At 35.4% G+C, this 17343-nt stretch overlaps 1 protein-coding gene across 1 annotated transcript; it reads left to right on the top strand.

Annotated features, from left to right (window-relative positions):
• The first annotated feature begins 1964 nt into the window (after positions 1-1964).
• LOC132266275 (protein FAR-RED IMPAIRED RESPONSE 1-like) lies at positions 1965-10966 on the top strand. The gene is made up of 4 exons (XM_059767130.1): positions 1965-2228; positions 2405-2815; positions 3821-3914; positions 10755-10966. Exons 1-4 carry the CDS (start codon positions 1965-1967, stop codon positions 10964-10966), a joined length of 981 nt encoding a protein of 326 aa, XP_059623113.1.
• The last annotated feature ends 6377 nt before the right edge of the window (positions 10967-17343 follow it).

Here is a 17343-nt window from a genome sequence, read left to right on the forward strand (position 1 = left end):
CGCCATTTGAAATAGAAATTAAATCCCACCACTAGCCTTCTTCTCTCCCAAAATATGAATGAAGCCATTTTAGAAATTTATTTTTTTCCAAATAGAATCCGGAAGCAGCGATTGTTGCGTGGATCAATCCAAAATTTGGATGCTACAAATTGTTTCTAAATAGAAGCAGCGCTTCTGTCAGTGGCAATAAAATTGTAGATTCTGATTTCCTTCCAAAAATGAAGTAGTAGTGTATTTCCAAAGCTAAGTAGGAGTGTATTTCTAAACCGAAGCAGGAGATCGCCTTATTTCAAACCCTAAGCAGGTACGATTCATAATTTTGAGATTTGATTTTGAAGGAAATCATCTTATTTCCATAAGAACTGAATGGCAGAAACAAATATAATGAGTAAGAATATCTAAACACAATTTTGGTAAAAAAACCCAGAAATAGAAAATTATTGGTGAATTTGAATTGATCTTTATTTTATTATGCAGTTATTAAGGGTTTTAATGTTTGTTTGTAAGGATAAAATATGAAATGATTTGTAGGGTACATGACTGGCTGGAAAAGAGTGTTTCAGAGTGTTACAATGTTAAGAAAATGTTTGGTTGTTGGGCTTGCATCACAACGTTTTCCTAAGTTGCATTGCAACTTTCTCCTAATAAGCATCCCAAATTCTTCCTTATCTACATTCCAATATTTTTGTAAAGTGAGTCATAACATTTTCCTAAGGTACATCCTAAAATTTTCGTAATATAAATCTCAAAGTATTTGTAAAGTGTATCCCAAAATTTTCTTAATGTAAATCCCAAAGATTTCGTAATTTACATCCCAACTTCTTGAAAAGGTAAATCCCAAATTTTTCCTAAGGTGAGTCCCAACTATTTTGTAAGGTGAATCCCAACTGTTTGCTAACGTAAATCCCAAATTTTACGTCATATTAATCCCAACATTTTCACAAAGTGTATGTGAAATTAGCATCAATTGGTTGGACATATATGTTCTGTTGTGGCTACAAGGATTTTTATCCTCGTTTGTCTGTGATATACTTGATTGATACACGCAAAGAAATGAATAAGATATATGTCAAATTTAATTTCTCATACATGTTAAAAGGTTTTTTATTTGATTGGTCATACATGTGAAAAGGTTTTGTATTTGAGTTGTTGAGATGGAATATACTTGAGATGTAGAAGTAAAATTATTTTTTGTTAATTCAATATTTTGTGCATATGTGAGAAAAGGTTTTGTTTTTGAGCCGTTTAGATGGAAGGTGAAGTAAATAATATTCAAGACACAACAAACGGACGAAACATTCATGTTGTAGAACCGGAAGTGATTAAATGGAAATCAAGGTATAAAATGGAGTTTGATAGTGAGGAAGAGGTATATGATTTTTACAATGCATATGGTGGTTGAATTGGTTTTAGCATCCAGAAGGAGTATGACAATAAAGTTAATGGAAGAGTTACATCAAAGGCGTTAGTTTGTAGCAAACAAGGTGTGAAGGCAAACGGATGTATTTAGAAAGACTCCCCGGGCTGAAACACAAACCAATTGCGGTGTACGAATGGTTCTTAGATATGATAAGACAAAGGTAAAGTACGTAGTTTCTAAATTTGTAAAAAGTCATAACCATCCATTCATAATTGCTGAATGCAGCCACATGATGCCATCCCAGCGACGAATTTCCTCAGTCCAGGCCATCGATGTTGAGTTGGCTGCGAATTCAGGAGTTTTGGCTTGTAATGCATATGAGTTGATGGGAAGGCAATCTGGTAGCAAAGAATTAGTTGGGTACTTGAAAGTGGATCTTAAAAATTATCTAAGGACGCGAAGACAAAAGGAGCTTCTTTATGGAAAGGCGGCATGGCTTGTGGATTATTTTGATATGCATGCTTGTGAAGATCCTTCGTTCTTCTATTCCTTACAACTGGATACTGAGCAAATGATTACGAACATATTCTGATCAGATTATAGAATGATCATTGATTACGGCCATTTTGGAGATGTTATCAGTTTCGACACAACGTATAAAGTGGTACACATCAATAGACCATTTGCAATTTTCTTGGGTATGAATCATCACCAGGAGACCATTGTGTTTGGAGCAGCCTTAATGTATTATAAGACAGCGGATTCATTTGTCTGGTTATTTGAAATGTTCTTGAAAGCAGTGGGTGGAAAAACACCAAAGACGATTATTACGGATCAAGACGCTACAATGGCGAAGGCATTAAAGCAGGTGAATAACTTTCATGCATCTCCATTCTTGTCACTTTCATGCTGAAACAATCGTATTATTTTAGTATTTTTTGGATTTGCAATATTGTAACACGGGTATTAAGTTAATTAATCTTGCAAGTCATGCCGGTGACGAAGTATCATTTATGTGTTAGGCACTTAATGAATAATGCGCAGAAGAACCTACTCTTTCTATTTAAACGCATTGAAGGAATAAAGAAGGCCATCTCAAAATTAATGTTCCAAATTGAGGAGGAGGATGATTTTATCAGGGAATGGGATTTAATGATTACAAAATATGGTGTTGCTGGTAATAAGTGGCTTTCCACTTTATTAGATTTGAGACATAAATGGACCCTTGTCAAACACGACTGGTCTGCAGGAATGAGTAACACGCAATTGAGTGAAAGCTTCAATGGTCAATTAAAGTATTACCTTTCCAGACAACTTATTCTACCAGAATTCTTCACACACTTTGACAGATTGTTGTCGGACGAGCGGTACAAGGAGCATGAAGCCGAGTATGGCTTTGTGGAGAGGCAACCGGAACTAAAAATAAAGTGCCACATATTACGTCAAGCGGGGAAGGTGTACACGAAATCAATATTTTAGCTTTTCTAGGAGGAGTTTTTAGCTGCTCTTGTGAGTCAGGCTGTTATTAGTTGTAGTGACTTGGATAACAATGGACACCATGTTTATAAAGTTGCTGTTGAGGACGGGGTGCAACGTCGTGTGAGCAGGATATTTAAAGATGAATTGTCATGCTCATGTTGTAAATTTGAAAGAGAGGGTTATTTGTATAGGCACAGTTTGAAAATCTTTAAAGACTGCATGTTTATTAATGAGTTGCCTTCCTGATATATAATAAAAAGGTGGACTAGAAATGCTAGAGATGGCGGGTTGGAGGAAATTGTTTCCATCGACCTGAATCCGGATCCTCAACTTGAGATTAGGCAATGGCATAGGACACTTTGCCGTATACTGACTGAAATATTTTCCATTGCATCGCACGATCCCGAAGGATATAATGATCTATTAGAAAAAACAATGGACCGGAAAACAACAATACAAATAAGTTGTGGTTATAGGTTTACAAAGAAAATTGCAAGGGGTAAGGGAAAAAAAGGGTGAAAAGTAGCAGTGGAACAATTCCCATGTCCCTGAAAGTTAAAGATACCTCTAAAGGACGATTTAAGAGGCTGAAACTAGCCATAGAGTTAAATAGTGGGAAAAGGAGGAAGTCAACGAAAGCAACAGGCCAGGTATATGTTCCTGTAGCATGCACTACTATTTCATTGTTTAACTATTTGAAAATGCAAACAAAATAAATTCGATTTCATAACATTATATCCTTCGCCATAAAACGCTCGTGAGTGGAAGAAACTAAATTTTTTTATGTTTTAGATATCAAATAAAATCGTTGTTTTAGGAGATGCTGGTGCAGCGATAGTCCGTCAACCCCGTCTTACATGTTAGTGAATGTGAGTATTATTGCAAGTATATTTTATGTAAGCAGTTACTATTCATGACTGTTGGTTAACACGTTGATTATGTTTAAAAGTACATTGACAGTGTTTATATGAAATATTTTAGGATGCAGAAATTCCCGTCCAATTTCTGAATGAAGAATCTTATGTAACACCACCAGCTGTATTCCACATCAGGCAGCTTAATATTGGTGAACCATGTACTTCATCAACTAACCATGTAAGTGTGTTAATTAAGATGTATTATTTTCTTTGTTTTTCCAAAATAGACCATTTTTTTTTTTACATCTAAACAATATATTACAAAGGTCACATGGGACATATCCCACACCAAACTCTACCCAGACCAGGCAACATCAGAAAAAGTCACACTAAAACCTAATACAAAACATTGATGTAGATCAGTTGGAATATTATCCATTTTCCGTTGACCTGCAGCAATAAAATCCCAAAACTCTTGATCAAAAACTGTATGTGATTAAAAAATTGACATCATTTTACCATCACACCAAGGATGAAGAAAAATGTTGATGTCAGTTCCTTTTCCAATAACATACTTACAGTTGATCTTCATGAAGTCCCCCGAATAGCAACTATACTATTCCATATAGAAGAATTTGAAACCTTTGGAATGACCTACCAAAAGGATGTATTCCTTAGGTAACATGAACAGTGTTTATACCCAACCACCGAAATCCTATCTTTGGACAGTAAATAATTCGAAGCTAATACACAGTTTTCAGGTAAATCAATATCCAAAACTCTTCTCACCCCTAAACCACCTTCTTCTTTAGGAGTAGCAAGCTTCGTCCATTTTAAATTCCTCGTATCTTCATAATATCTTTAGCATGCCCCAAAATGAAGTTCCTCATTGTCTTTCATGTGCCCATAATCATGTAAAAATTCCCTTCTGCATCCTGAATGACAGTGATATTGGATCGAGCCGTATGCTCTTTAATTTGCTGATGTAAAACCCTTCTGTACCTGTCTTGGCCTTTCATCTATCTAATTCTTGTCTTATGAGACAGAAGAATTGCTTCATTAGAGCTAGCACATTCAAATTTCTGTCTAATATCCTATTCCTCAATGAAAACATCATTCATAGGATTCTCAGCTAAACTCAATTGCACTTACTCAAGAGACTTCCTAATACCAATAACCTCCTCAAAAACAGACCCAAACTTTACAAAAATTCCATTTTTTATAGCCCTTTTAACCAATGTATTCCCATGACTATTAATCAGAGATAATGTTGCCATGACTATTAATCAGAGATAATGTTGCCAGCCACTGCCTGTTTATTCTAAACCAACAAAAATCCGAAAGGCTTTGGACGTTCACCAATGTGCAAATGAAATTTCACTTTAAGCCCCTTATGATCTGAAATGAATGTTATAGAGTAAGAATAATATGTGAACTTAGAAATACATTATCCCAATCCTGGTTCATAAGACCTCGATCCAGCGTTGCATAAGCTCTTCTCTGACTAAACCTTTTACTACCCCATGTAAATTATCCATTATCCATTATCCACTGGAATATGAGATAAACAAAGCTGATCAATGGTATGGTTAAAATCATATAGCAGTGAATTATGGGGGTTGCCTAAGGCCTCCCTTCTTCCTACCTTAATATGCATTGTCAACAATATAAATGTTTCAAGCTAATATTGGCGATCCAGCCATGTTGTCATCTCAATTGTTTAGTACGCCCTCTTCATATGATGAATCAAGTGCTCATCGTTTGGGAGGTGATGAGGTAATCATTTATTCATTCTCCACTAATTTTTTGTCATTGTTCTCATTATAGTAACACATATAACAGTTTACAAAAATTATTTGGATTACATTTATTGTCGTTGTGGTTAATTGTAGACACCTGGGTAAGCAAATGTGACACCAATATCTCGAATGGCAATGACGTTGGGGATGAATCATCCAATTCAGTATTGACTCTTTGAATATTGAGAAGAAACTTGTCATGTAATTGACTTTTCATTGATTGTGTGTATCCTTGTAACCTTTTGTACTTCTTGTACAAAGTTTATAGCCTACTTCGGCTGCCCCTATTACCTTTAGCTGTCATGTAATTGACCTTGTATTCATTGTGTGCATGCTTGTAACGTTTTCCACATGTTGAGTATCACCGTGTTTTGTAAATTCACTGTTCGAACATTACAAAATGTATGTCTTATTTTGGGTATGACTATGTTTTGGAAGCAGGAAATACATAGGAGGATCACTGTCAAATTGGATAGAGTGTTTGTTCACACATGTTAATGTAACCCAAGCTACTTAAAGCATAAAAAATGTACCAATCAAACACTGAGACCAACAATGGACTCTTGGCTTAGGCATTGGCAAATGTTAACCCTTTGTCCTGGGTTCGAGTCTCAGTATGAATGAGTGGCAAGTTCGTAAAAGAGGTATTCTAAAATACCTCATTTTTCATCTAATTATTTTTTTTGAAGGCCTGTTGTACAAAACATTACAAGGTAGGACAACAATAAAGTAATGTGTAGAAAACATTCCTACATTGTTTTACCTACATGGATCAAAGACATCAATCAATATAATATGTAAATATAATCTCAACACAATAATAAATGTGTACTTGGGTATTTGAATATTAATTCATGGATTCGATAGACTGTTTGTTCAGAAATATTAATGTAACTCAAGCTACTTAAAGCATAAAAAATATACTAATGAAACACTGAGACCAACAATGGGCTTTTGGCTTAGGTGTAATGACCCGGTCATTTTCCTTTCTTTCTTTTTTCGGCAAATTTCTTTTTTTGTCTTTTTCTCGTTTACCATTTTTCTTGCATAACCTCACTTTTTGTGCTCGGATTTGATTCCGGCCTTGCATATATCCATGATATTTAAATTCCATGATATCTACATTTTTACTTTTGTAGAAAAGCATGTTAAATGTTTACTTTTCTTGTAAAGGGCATGGATGCATAACCTTTTGGTAATTTTTCATAACTTGAGGGGTTTTCATGTAATTATGAAAAGTAATTATTTTTCGTCTTAGGGACCTTTTTACAATTTAATTTATAAGATATTTTGAAAAAGGACCTTTTTGCAAATTCTGAAAAATGTGACAAGTGTCACTTTCCTATGGTGCCACTTATTGGTTTTATGGTGGAACCACTTGGAGACTTAATTCCTTGACATTTGGAGGGTGGAGATTCACCCACTTGTTGGCCTAGGATTGGAGTACTTGTTGGCTTAGATGGTTGACAAGTGTAGGCTTAAGATTAAGCCTAGGAATGAGCCATTGATTTGTGACAAGTGTAGGCATCAAAATAAGTCTTGCATTTGTGTGTGTGTGAGAGGTAGTGTAAGAGCACATAGTGAGTGGAGGAATGCTAAATCCTCCACTCACCTCACTTTATTGTATCATCCTCACCACTTTACTCTCAAGCCCTTACCTAACCTCTATGGAAGGAAAAGCTTGACCAATAGCTTTGACTTCATTTTTGGCCTCCTTCCACTCACCCTAGACATAAAGCTTGGAATACAAAAGCTTTGCCTCACCTTCCTCTTCATAACCCTAGAAGGAAAACTTGAAATTCCTTTGTTTCCCTTGGATTCAAAAGGAACAATCCTCTTGTGAGGTAGGGGTGGTTGTGTGTTTATCCTCTTTGGGTTTTATTTATATTGGAGCTTGATATATATCGATTACATGCTTTTTAAATTCTTGTATTTGCATATAAATAGAGATTTATTATACTTGACTTAGGACTTGTGAATAAAGCATGTATATAACTAGTAAATGGAATAGGTAAATTATTGTTTAATGACTTGCCTAATACTTGTGATTTCATTGAGGGTTTATTATGAATATCTTGAAATTGCACTTATGTTGTTAAGTAAATGGAGATTTCATTGAGAGTCTAGTATGAAAATCTTGTATATAGCATTTATCATTACTTGTAGGTAAATTACTATATTGCATGATTAGTAATTATGGCCTACATTAATATTAAATTCATATGGCATAATGTGTAGTAACATTAGCTTGCCACTTTAGACATGCAACCTTAGGGCATGGTTTGTGTGGTTTTACCCTACTTGTGCTTGGTAGGTAGTTTTATGCATTGAGATTATATAAATGTCATGAACTTGTTGATATTTGGAAGCTTGTAAGGATATGAAATGTTTGATGGCTACGGTTTGGCTCTAGTATGGAGGGTAAGAATTCTCTTATGTCATAGTGCGCATTAGGTAGTACCTTGTGGGTCGTAATTACCCAAAATAACTTGTATGGTCTCGTAGCCACATATCCTAGTCTTTCTATTATTTGATTTCACATTACTTTCCAAGTTGTAAATCATGGATTTCTTGTAGCTTGTGATTTGGTAATCTTAGTTTAAATGCGGTTAGTGTACTTGTTCACGTATACTTGGATGCTATGTGTTTATTATTTCAAACATTTGTATAGCTTGAGATGATCCCTTAGAGTACCTTAAAAACATAGACGTTAGGTGGAATGCACCCTTGTAATGATCTATGTTTGGTTCACATTATACTTGAAACTATAGGGTATGCGCATGCATTACATCCTACGAGTAACTTGATTACTCACCCTAGTTGTTTGGGTTGTTTTACAGGTAAAGAGACTTTGTTTTGGGATGCATCACATCCCTACATTGTTTTGATGCCTTGAAGTACTTCGTTGTATTTTTGAAAACATGCAAGTGTTAGCATGTAGTATCATTTTGGTGTAAAATGCTATTTTTGCCTTGAAATATGTAATGTGTGCCTAAGTACACTTTTTGATACTTGTTTTATATGTATAACATGAAGCTAAGGGCCATTAACTTGATGTTCACAAACATGTTCTAAAATTTCAAGTATTGTAAATATAGCCTATTGTGAAAATTAGAGGTTTGACATGTCAAAAATTGTAATTGAGTTGTAACGAGGCTGTAGGCCATTGTAGCACGTCTACTACATCATTTTACGTTTGCGTGCATGCTCACATCTCACAAAACTCTTAAGTTTTGATTTTTGAACTAATTATGGATAAATTATGGATTTTTATAAAAGAGTTCATGCATTGGAGTAGGTTTTAAGTTCTCTTTTGTTTTAGCATGTTAGGGATGCTCCTTTGAGACAAAGGAACGTTTTTAAGCATGTACGGATCATATGGGATGTATGCATAACCTTAGAATTGAACCAAGGACCTTCTTTCTAGCATTGTAGCAGCTTTTCAAGGTGTTTAGGTCGACCGATGGCTTTTGGAAGCTTTAATGTATAGTATATAATCAATTCCAGTAGCCATTTTTACTGTTCTGGGTCATTTCGGTCGACCGATGGCCTATTTCGGTCGACTGGTGCCTCAATTCGGTCTATCGAACCAACCAACCCTCAAAAACATGAATTTAGAAAAGTTTCTGTGAGTTTCAGTCGACTAAAACTCTATTTTGGTAGACCGAAATAGCCCTCATACCCCAGTTTTCCAGACTTGGTTTCAGCACTAAAGTTCCAACTTCAAACAATCATAACTTCTTCATTTCTAATCCAAATGGGGTGATCCTTGAGCCTAAACTCAAGGGTTTTGAGTCAGATTTCCAATGATACCAATCCTATTCTCAGATTCAAATCACAGTGGGAGTTATTAATGTTTTAGTGGGACAGTGTCAGTTGTCACTTAAATTGGGAAAAGGGCATTTTGTGGGATTTTTGGCCAATGTTCTTGGAACCTCTTGGAATGTTGTGAAATGATTAGATTAGGTTGTATTCACCTTGTTTAACTTGTTTAGAGTCAATTTTCCCCTTTTTAATTGTGAATTGACTACTTTGCCATTAATTAACGGATTTAGCTCGTTTTGACACTAGTTTCCTCATTCGCTATTCTTCAGTTCCGTGGCTTCATGGAATGTCACATTGGTGTCTTAGAGATAATTTATATCTCAAAGGACATTGGTTTCATCTTTTGCTTCCGCATTTTGAATCCATTATCGGGTTAACTTTCAGGTCATCACTGACGCACCGGGTTGAAAAACTTGGGTCACGACATTAGGTGTTAGCAAATGTTGACCCTTTGTCCTGGGTTCGAGTCTCAGTATGAATGAATGGCAAGTTCAGAAAAGAAGTATTCTAAAATACCTCCTTTTTCATTTAATTATTTTTTTTGAGGGCCTGTAGTACAAAACATTACAAGGTAGGACAACAGTAAAGTAATGTGTAGAAAACATTCCTATATTGTTTTACCTATATGGATCAAAGACATCAATCAATATAATATGTAAATATAATCCTAACACAATAATAAATGTGTATTGGGGTAGTTGAATATTAATTCATGGATTCGATAGACTGTTTGTTCAGACATATTAATGTAACTCAAGCTACTTAAAGCATAAAAAATGCACCAATGAAACACTGAGACCAACAATGGGCTCTTGGCTTAGGTGTTGGCAAATGTTAACCCTTTGTCCTGGGTTCGAGTCCCAGTACCATCGACTGGCAAGTTTTGTACAATAAGAGGTATTCTAAAATACCTCATTTTTTTTTTTTTAAATAATTTTTTTCTACAAAACATTACAAGGTAGGACAAAAATAAAGTAATATGTAGAAAACATTCCTACAATGTTTTACCTACATGGATCAAAGACATGTTGAATCATTTATGTCGGCAATTGTAAGTGGACAATAGCAAATGGTTGTACAAAAATTCACCCCAATTTTAACAATCACCTTTGCACAAGTTTCACTATGTTACTTGAAGGATAAAAAATGTACCAATCAAACACTGAGACCAAGAATGGACTATTGGCTTAGGTGTTGCCGCATGTTGACCCACTGCCACCTACAGCGCCACCACTTCTACTATAAATATATGTCATGAGTAGTGTTAGAAGCACCCACAAGAAAATATCTTCCTCTAGGCCAACCAATGGTGCGCTACCAAACCATGGAAGACGCATAGCTAGCCCCAATTACCCCACCTTCAGTCCCATTTCTGTGCGTCAAGCACCTTCTATTGTAGATCCTTCCCCTACCCTGTAATACCTTATTATGTAGATAATTTCAAAAGTGACCTGACTCGCCTGTTGAGTATGGTGAGGAGGGTGGATCGGCGCATGAAGAGGCTTAAAGCGCTGTGGAATGACAAGTCTGATGACCAGGTCTTGGAAGTTCTCAACTCCTCTGACGCCACAAGCAACGACGGAACCTTAGGAAGGACGGTTGTTTTGAAGGCGGCTGGTTGTGAAGGACCCCTTATCGATGTGTAGAAGTTTGGTGTGAAGGAGTATTTGGAAGGTTCTCTATTTTTCTGTGTTAGGTTTGGACCTTCTATGTATGTTTATATGATGGTGTTTTTTTGTATGTTTTTTGTGTAAAAATTATGTGTATGATGTACGATATTAAATGATATATGAAGCCATATATATTTAGAAATGAATGTTACTTGTTATGCATTGTGAACATTACTATACAAAGCCATATATATGTATAAATTCACGTTACTATATATATGCATGGGGGCAGTGTGAAAAAAAATGATGAATAAGAATAATATTGGACAAGTGATGAGGAAAAAGGAAAGAAAAATTACATATGTATGATGGCTTAAATTGTGACTAAACTACCATAAATGGGGAGTTAAATGGTGACAATTTGGTACTTAAACTGATAAGAAATAGCTGTCAATTCGCAATCACTCCAAAATCTCTACCATTAAACCCGTCATAATTGTAATTTCTCTCATTAAGCCATAAATATGAAGCCATACATATGCATGGGAGCGCAGGGTGAACATGACAGAGTAGTGAAGCCATAAATATGAAGGCAGATATATGATCGACCAAATTTAAACACTCACCTTTGCTCAAGAGTCTGTATGGTACTTAAACAATAAAAAATGTACCAATCGAACACTGAAAGCAACAATAGACTCTTGGTTTAGGTGTTGGCAAATGTTGACCCTTTGTCCTGGGTTCAACTCTAAGTACCATCGACTGGCAGGTAGGGAAAGAGGTATTCTAAAATACCTCCTTTTTGTTTTTATTTTTATTTTTTTTATTTTTGTAGAAAACATGACAAGGTAAGACAAAAATAAACTAATGTGTAGAAAACATTCCTACATTGTTTTACCAACATGGATCAAAAACATGAATCATTGACCCTTTGCCTTGGGTTCCAGTCTCAGTATCCTTAGCTGCCAACCTCTAAAAAGAGGTATTCTAAAATACCTCCTTCTTGTCGATTTTTTTGGTAAATGAAAGGCAAGGATATAAGTTTATAGATATAATACAACTTATATCAATTCAAAAAAAAATATGTCCGAAATTATTTTCTTCAAATTTAGATATAAAATTTTATGAAATATAAAATAAAGACTATATATATTTAGGATATGAGACTAACAAGGCAACTACTTCATTCTGCCTGAACTTATACATAATAGTACACAATATCTCAATAAGTACGTAACAAAATAGAAGAAGTACGTACATAAAATCTCAACTACTACAAACATAAAATCAATTAATTTGTATTATCAATCCTAAGAATTGGGGTAGTTGAATTTTTTATTCATGGATTGGCTTATAAACATAAAACAGTTCAACCACCAGTCCCACCCATAGTGCCATGACTTATGCTATAAATATATGTGCTGAGTAGTGTTCCAAGCACCCACGAACATCATGTCTTCCTCTAGGCCAAGAAGCAATGGTGCACTACCAAACCACAGACCAAGCAGACCCAGCCCCAATTACCCCACTTTCAGTCCTTTCTCTGTTCGTCAAGCACCCATTGGTCTAGATCCTCCCCCTACGCTGCAATACTTGATTATGCGAATTGACAATTATGGGACTAACCTCACTCGCCTCTGGAGGTTGGTGACGAGGGTGGAACGGTGCCTGAGGAGGCTTGAAGAGCTGTGGAACTCTGAGTCTGAGGACGATATGGTTGTCGAATTTTTTAACTCTTCTGACGCCACAAGTGACGATGGAACTTGAGGAACGACGAAGGATTTCGCAAGACCCTTTCTGCCTGGTTGTGAAGGAATGTTTGGGAGGGGGGTGGGTGTCCTTTTGTATGTGCAGAAGTTAGATGTGATGTAGTTTTTGGAAGGTTCATAACCTATGTTGCTGGGTTAAGTTTGGACATTGTATGTTTGTTTATATTATGGTGTTTTCTTTTTTGTGTAAGAAATATGTATGTATGATGTGTGATGTTCAATGAAATACGAAGCCATATATATTTAAAAGTTGACGTAAAAATATATATATATGCATGGAGGCAGTGTTCAGAAAAATGAAGGCAAATAACCATATTCTGTCGTCCAAGAGGAAAAAGGAAAGAAAAATGACACATACGAGATGCCTTAAATTATGACGAAACTATTATAAATGGGGAGTTAAATGGCAACTACTTCTGACTTAAATGGATTAAAAATGGGTGTTAATTTGCAGTGACTCCAAATCCCGGCCCATTAGGGTACAGCAGTTGAGGAGGACATTTGACAATTTATTGAAGTATTAATTAGGATTACTACTAATTAGGTAATCTTTTGTGGATTGATTGATTAGGTCCGGGTCTTTATTTGGACTATTAATTTCTATTAACTATGATAAACAATACATATAATTCATAAACAATATATATAAGTCGTTTATTTTTATTGTATTTGGTAAATTAAAGGCAAGAATATAAGTTCATTATCCAACTTGTATAATTCATATCAATTAATCTCAGTATCTGCGAAATTATGTATTTCAAATTTAGATTGAAATTATTAAGTCATATATAATTAAGAGTATATATTTATGATATATGACACCAACAAGGCAACTATATAAATCTGGCTTAGACATATATATTGTGCATTACATCCCAATAAATACGTATATTAATTAATATAATTCATAGTAAGTATCCTAACATAATCCCAAGCCAAATCCCTTGAAGGTAACCAACATAAATTTGCATCATATATAGATCCGTCTGAAATGAAAACTACAAACATATAGTAGTCTGCTTAATACATCATAATTCCCAACAACCCCAATAACATTTCACTTTCTTTTGGATGTACTACTCCTTGGCGGTGGAATTTCAAAGTCATCATCTCCGGAGTCAGAAAAATCTGACAAATCATAATCCGATTTTAGGTCTGGCTCAATCATAATTTTTTCAACCACTTCATCCGGATCCTCGTATGTGTTCATCGCTTTTGTCAGTTTCTTCATCTTACGCCATCTTACATTTAATTGACGGATCTCACGTTTAAGTTGGACAATGACAGATTCTATATCTGTGGCATTCGACTCTTGCATTTCAAGATGCTGTGCTTTAGGAATAGTCACCCCGAGTCGTCTGCACTCTTCCACAGTCACACTCCTTACACCCACCAACTCGTTATACCTGATACGTTGTTAAGGTTGAACTGGTTGATTGACATCTACTGGTTCGACTTGAGAGTTTGACGTGGACCCAAGCTCATGCATGTGCCATCGATGAACTGCTTCAACGGCCTCTGCATGGCTATGGTAAGGATAATACTTGCCATTAGGAAACCCTCGCGTCTGTGCTATTGCTTTTGCCCGGTTCGTGTATATCCTTACTTTTTGACCAATAAAAATAATGTAATATCGATGTCCAGCCATTGATGTGGACAAACTTGGTGTATGGGTTTCGTTGGATTGGCCCTAGGGTACTGTAATGACCCGATCATTTTCCTTCCTTTCCTTTTTTCTGAAATTTTACGGATAAATTTTTTCCGTTTAATTTTCTTTTCTGAGTTCTATTTCTCATCATTTAGTGTCATCTCGAGTGCTTGGAAATTGTTTTCAAGAATCTTTTGTTTGGATTGACAACTTCCTTTAAGACTGAGTCATTTCCACATTTTCACTTTTCGGACACTATTCACTTTTCGTCCTTTTTCTAATTTTGTCTTTTCTCCATTTGTCACTTTTTGGCACAACCTCACTTTTCATGCTCGGAGTTGGTTTTCGACTTCACATATCTTCATTCTAAGTGGTTTCCACGAAATACGTATCTTTACTTTTGTAGAAAAGTACTCTGGTTGCTCCTAGTGTCCATAGGGGCATGGATGCACAGTTCTTCAGAATCTTTTTCTTTTTTTGGGGTGTTTTTCGTAAATATCTTTTGAAGATATTTTATTTCAATGGTTTTTAAGAAAATATTTTTGAAAGATATTTTCATTCTGGGCTATTAGTGCAGTTTTCACTTTTTGGAAGGGCCATTGTGCAATTAACGAAAGTTATTGCAAAATACCTCGTTTTGAGCCTGGATCCTTGTACGGGATTCATTTTCACATTTCATCGAGTTGTGTACTCTTAGAATTTCTTTCTGGTCGTTTTTCTCTAGTTTTAGGGTTTTTGGACCCGTTTGCCGCCGAACTTGTTCAGGGCATATCTCTCTGCTCGGTACTTAGTTTTTAACATTGTTTCTTCCGTTATTCATATTTTCTCATCTTGGTTCTTTTTAATTCATGGAGTTTTACCGTTTGAGCGCGTCTGCTCAAATTCCACTTTTCTAGACTTGGCGGGGCCCTTTCGAGGCACTGTTAGGGTTTTCCTATGAATAGGATGTCTTAAAGTGAAAAGTCACTTTTCCATCATCTTCTTCCCCCTCTTGGTCGGCAGCTATGGGAGCCCAAGGGGCTTTCTTTACTCTTTCTTCTCCTCCACTTGATTTCCTTGGTAGAAAGTCTTCGGCATTGACATTTATCATAGGCCTCGTCGTGCTCTACCTTTCCCCCTTATTAGAACCCGTTTTTGACCAAATTTTGAGTTCAGGTTTGAAGTCAGGTTGTGATATTCATGAGGCTTCCTTGGGATTTTTGTTCATCGTGTTATCCCCTATAAAACCCCGAAGTATCGTCGGATTCGGAACACTTTTCTTTCGGTGGGAATTTGAGATTTTCATCTCAAATTGAGGTAGGGGCTATTATAGTTTATATTCTTGATGTATTGCATGCTATTAATGCTTATATAATTTGTATGCTTGCTTTTGTTCAAGACCTAGAAATTTATTTAAATTTGATTTAAATTATACTTAATTGTACCTTGTTTTTTTTATTATTATTTTTTTATTTTTATTTTTTATAATTTTGACTTGATATATGACATGGCCATGATTTAATCCATGATATATATTAATTTGAGATCATTTGAATAACCTTTGAAATCTAGAGATTTAATTAATTTTAAATTAATTAAATTATACATGTTCATATCTTGCTTATTTTGCACTTTTGATTTGATATATGCAATCACCATGAAAAGGATATTCATATATATTATTTTAAGAATTTTTGGGTAATTATTGAAAATTAGTAATTTAATTATTTTTTTGTGGTAATTAAATTCCACATGATTATATCTTGCTCACTTTGTAAAATTGATGTGATATTTGCAATCACCATGGAATGGACATTCACATATATTATTTTGAGAATTTTTGGACAACTTTGATTTCTAGAGAAATTAATTAATTAGGTTAATTAATTTCTACTTAGGGTTCTAATGAGTTAGACTTGTATTTCATGGGGCTTTTGCCTTTTTATCATGTATCGTGACTTGTTGCAACTTAGCTTCATTAATATAGTTAATGAACTCGCACCCTTACATTGGAATAATTTAATTGTTCATATGTTGTTAAACAAATAATTAAATCATTAATCTTATACTAGTGGTATAATTGCATCAATGGATTCCTTATGTTTTAAATCCTAATTCGTAGTCTATATAGATGCACTCTATGAATTCTTGACATTTCACATGCCATCATAGTTGAGAACTTAGGGCGTGACTTGTGTGTTCCAAAATTTTGGTTGTGCATAAAATGTGGTTTAATGCATTACTTGTATCTTGATATATATACTTGGTTGCAAAACTTTTTAATTTTGGGACTTGGGATATCAATCAAGAATTGACATGGCTAGGACTTGGTTTTAGTACGGGAGATGGAGAGCTCCCTACACTATAGTTCACACTAAGGGAAGGTACCCATGGGCTAGTAGCCCTGATGAGCACTGAAAAGTGCGCATTTAAACCCATTAAGCTTAAGCATTCTAGTACCTTTATCTATCTTACTTTGCCGTTTTAGACTTATTACGTGTTATTTATATTTTCAGGCACTAATCCCAAAATTGAGCTAACTCAGCCAAATAAGAGCTTAATTGAAGTAATCCTGAGATAAACCAAAGGAGGGAGCAAAGTGGAGAAAGAAAGGAGCAAAAGGAATCAAAGTTGTGCAGCTGAAAAGTTCGATCGATCCAACTTAGAGTTCGATCGATCGAACATCTATGATCGATCACAGTACTTCTCGATAGATCCAACCTTGGCCTTTGCTGAAATTCCAAGTTCGATCGATCGAACATCACCTTCAATCGATCGAACCCTATTTTGTCCTATTCAAATGATTGATCTTATCCACAGCTGTACGCCTACCAACCACTTTTGTCCTTTTCCCCATAAATATCTTCGAAATATCTCAGCCTTGTCCTTATCCAGAGGAGTCAGACCACTTCGATCGATCCAAGATGCAGTTCGATCGATTGAACCCATCTTCGATCGATCCAAGTTAAGGTTCGATCGATCGAACTTCATCCAGCGAGAAAAAGTTAAAGTCCAGC

This window comes from Cornus florida, unplaced genomic scaffold (genome assembly GCF_030987335.1).
Source record: "Cornus florida cultivar Cherokee Brave unplaced genomic scaffold, ASM3098733v1 CherokeeBrave_3.0.0_Hap2_Chr07, whole genome shotgun sequence".
NCBI classification, from domain to species: domain Eukaryota; kingdom Viridiplantae; phylum Streptophyta; class Magnoliopsida; order Cornales; family Cornaceae; genus Cornus; species Cornus florida.

Bases quoted from the DNA above. Each gene is read 5' to 3' on its own strand.
- LOC132266275 (XM_059767130.1), top strand. From the start codon at position 1,965: ATGATCATTGATTACGGCCATTTTGGAGATGTTATCAGTTTCGACACA. The intron at 2,229-2,404 runs GTGAATAACTTT...AATAATGCGCAG, and splicing joins TGGCGAAGGCATTAAAGCAG to AAGAACCTACTCTTTCTATT. The intron at 3,915-10,754 runs GTACTTCATCAA...CTTATTATGTAG, and splicing joins GCTTAATATTGGTGAACCAT to ATAATTTCAAAAGTGACCTG.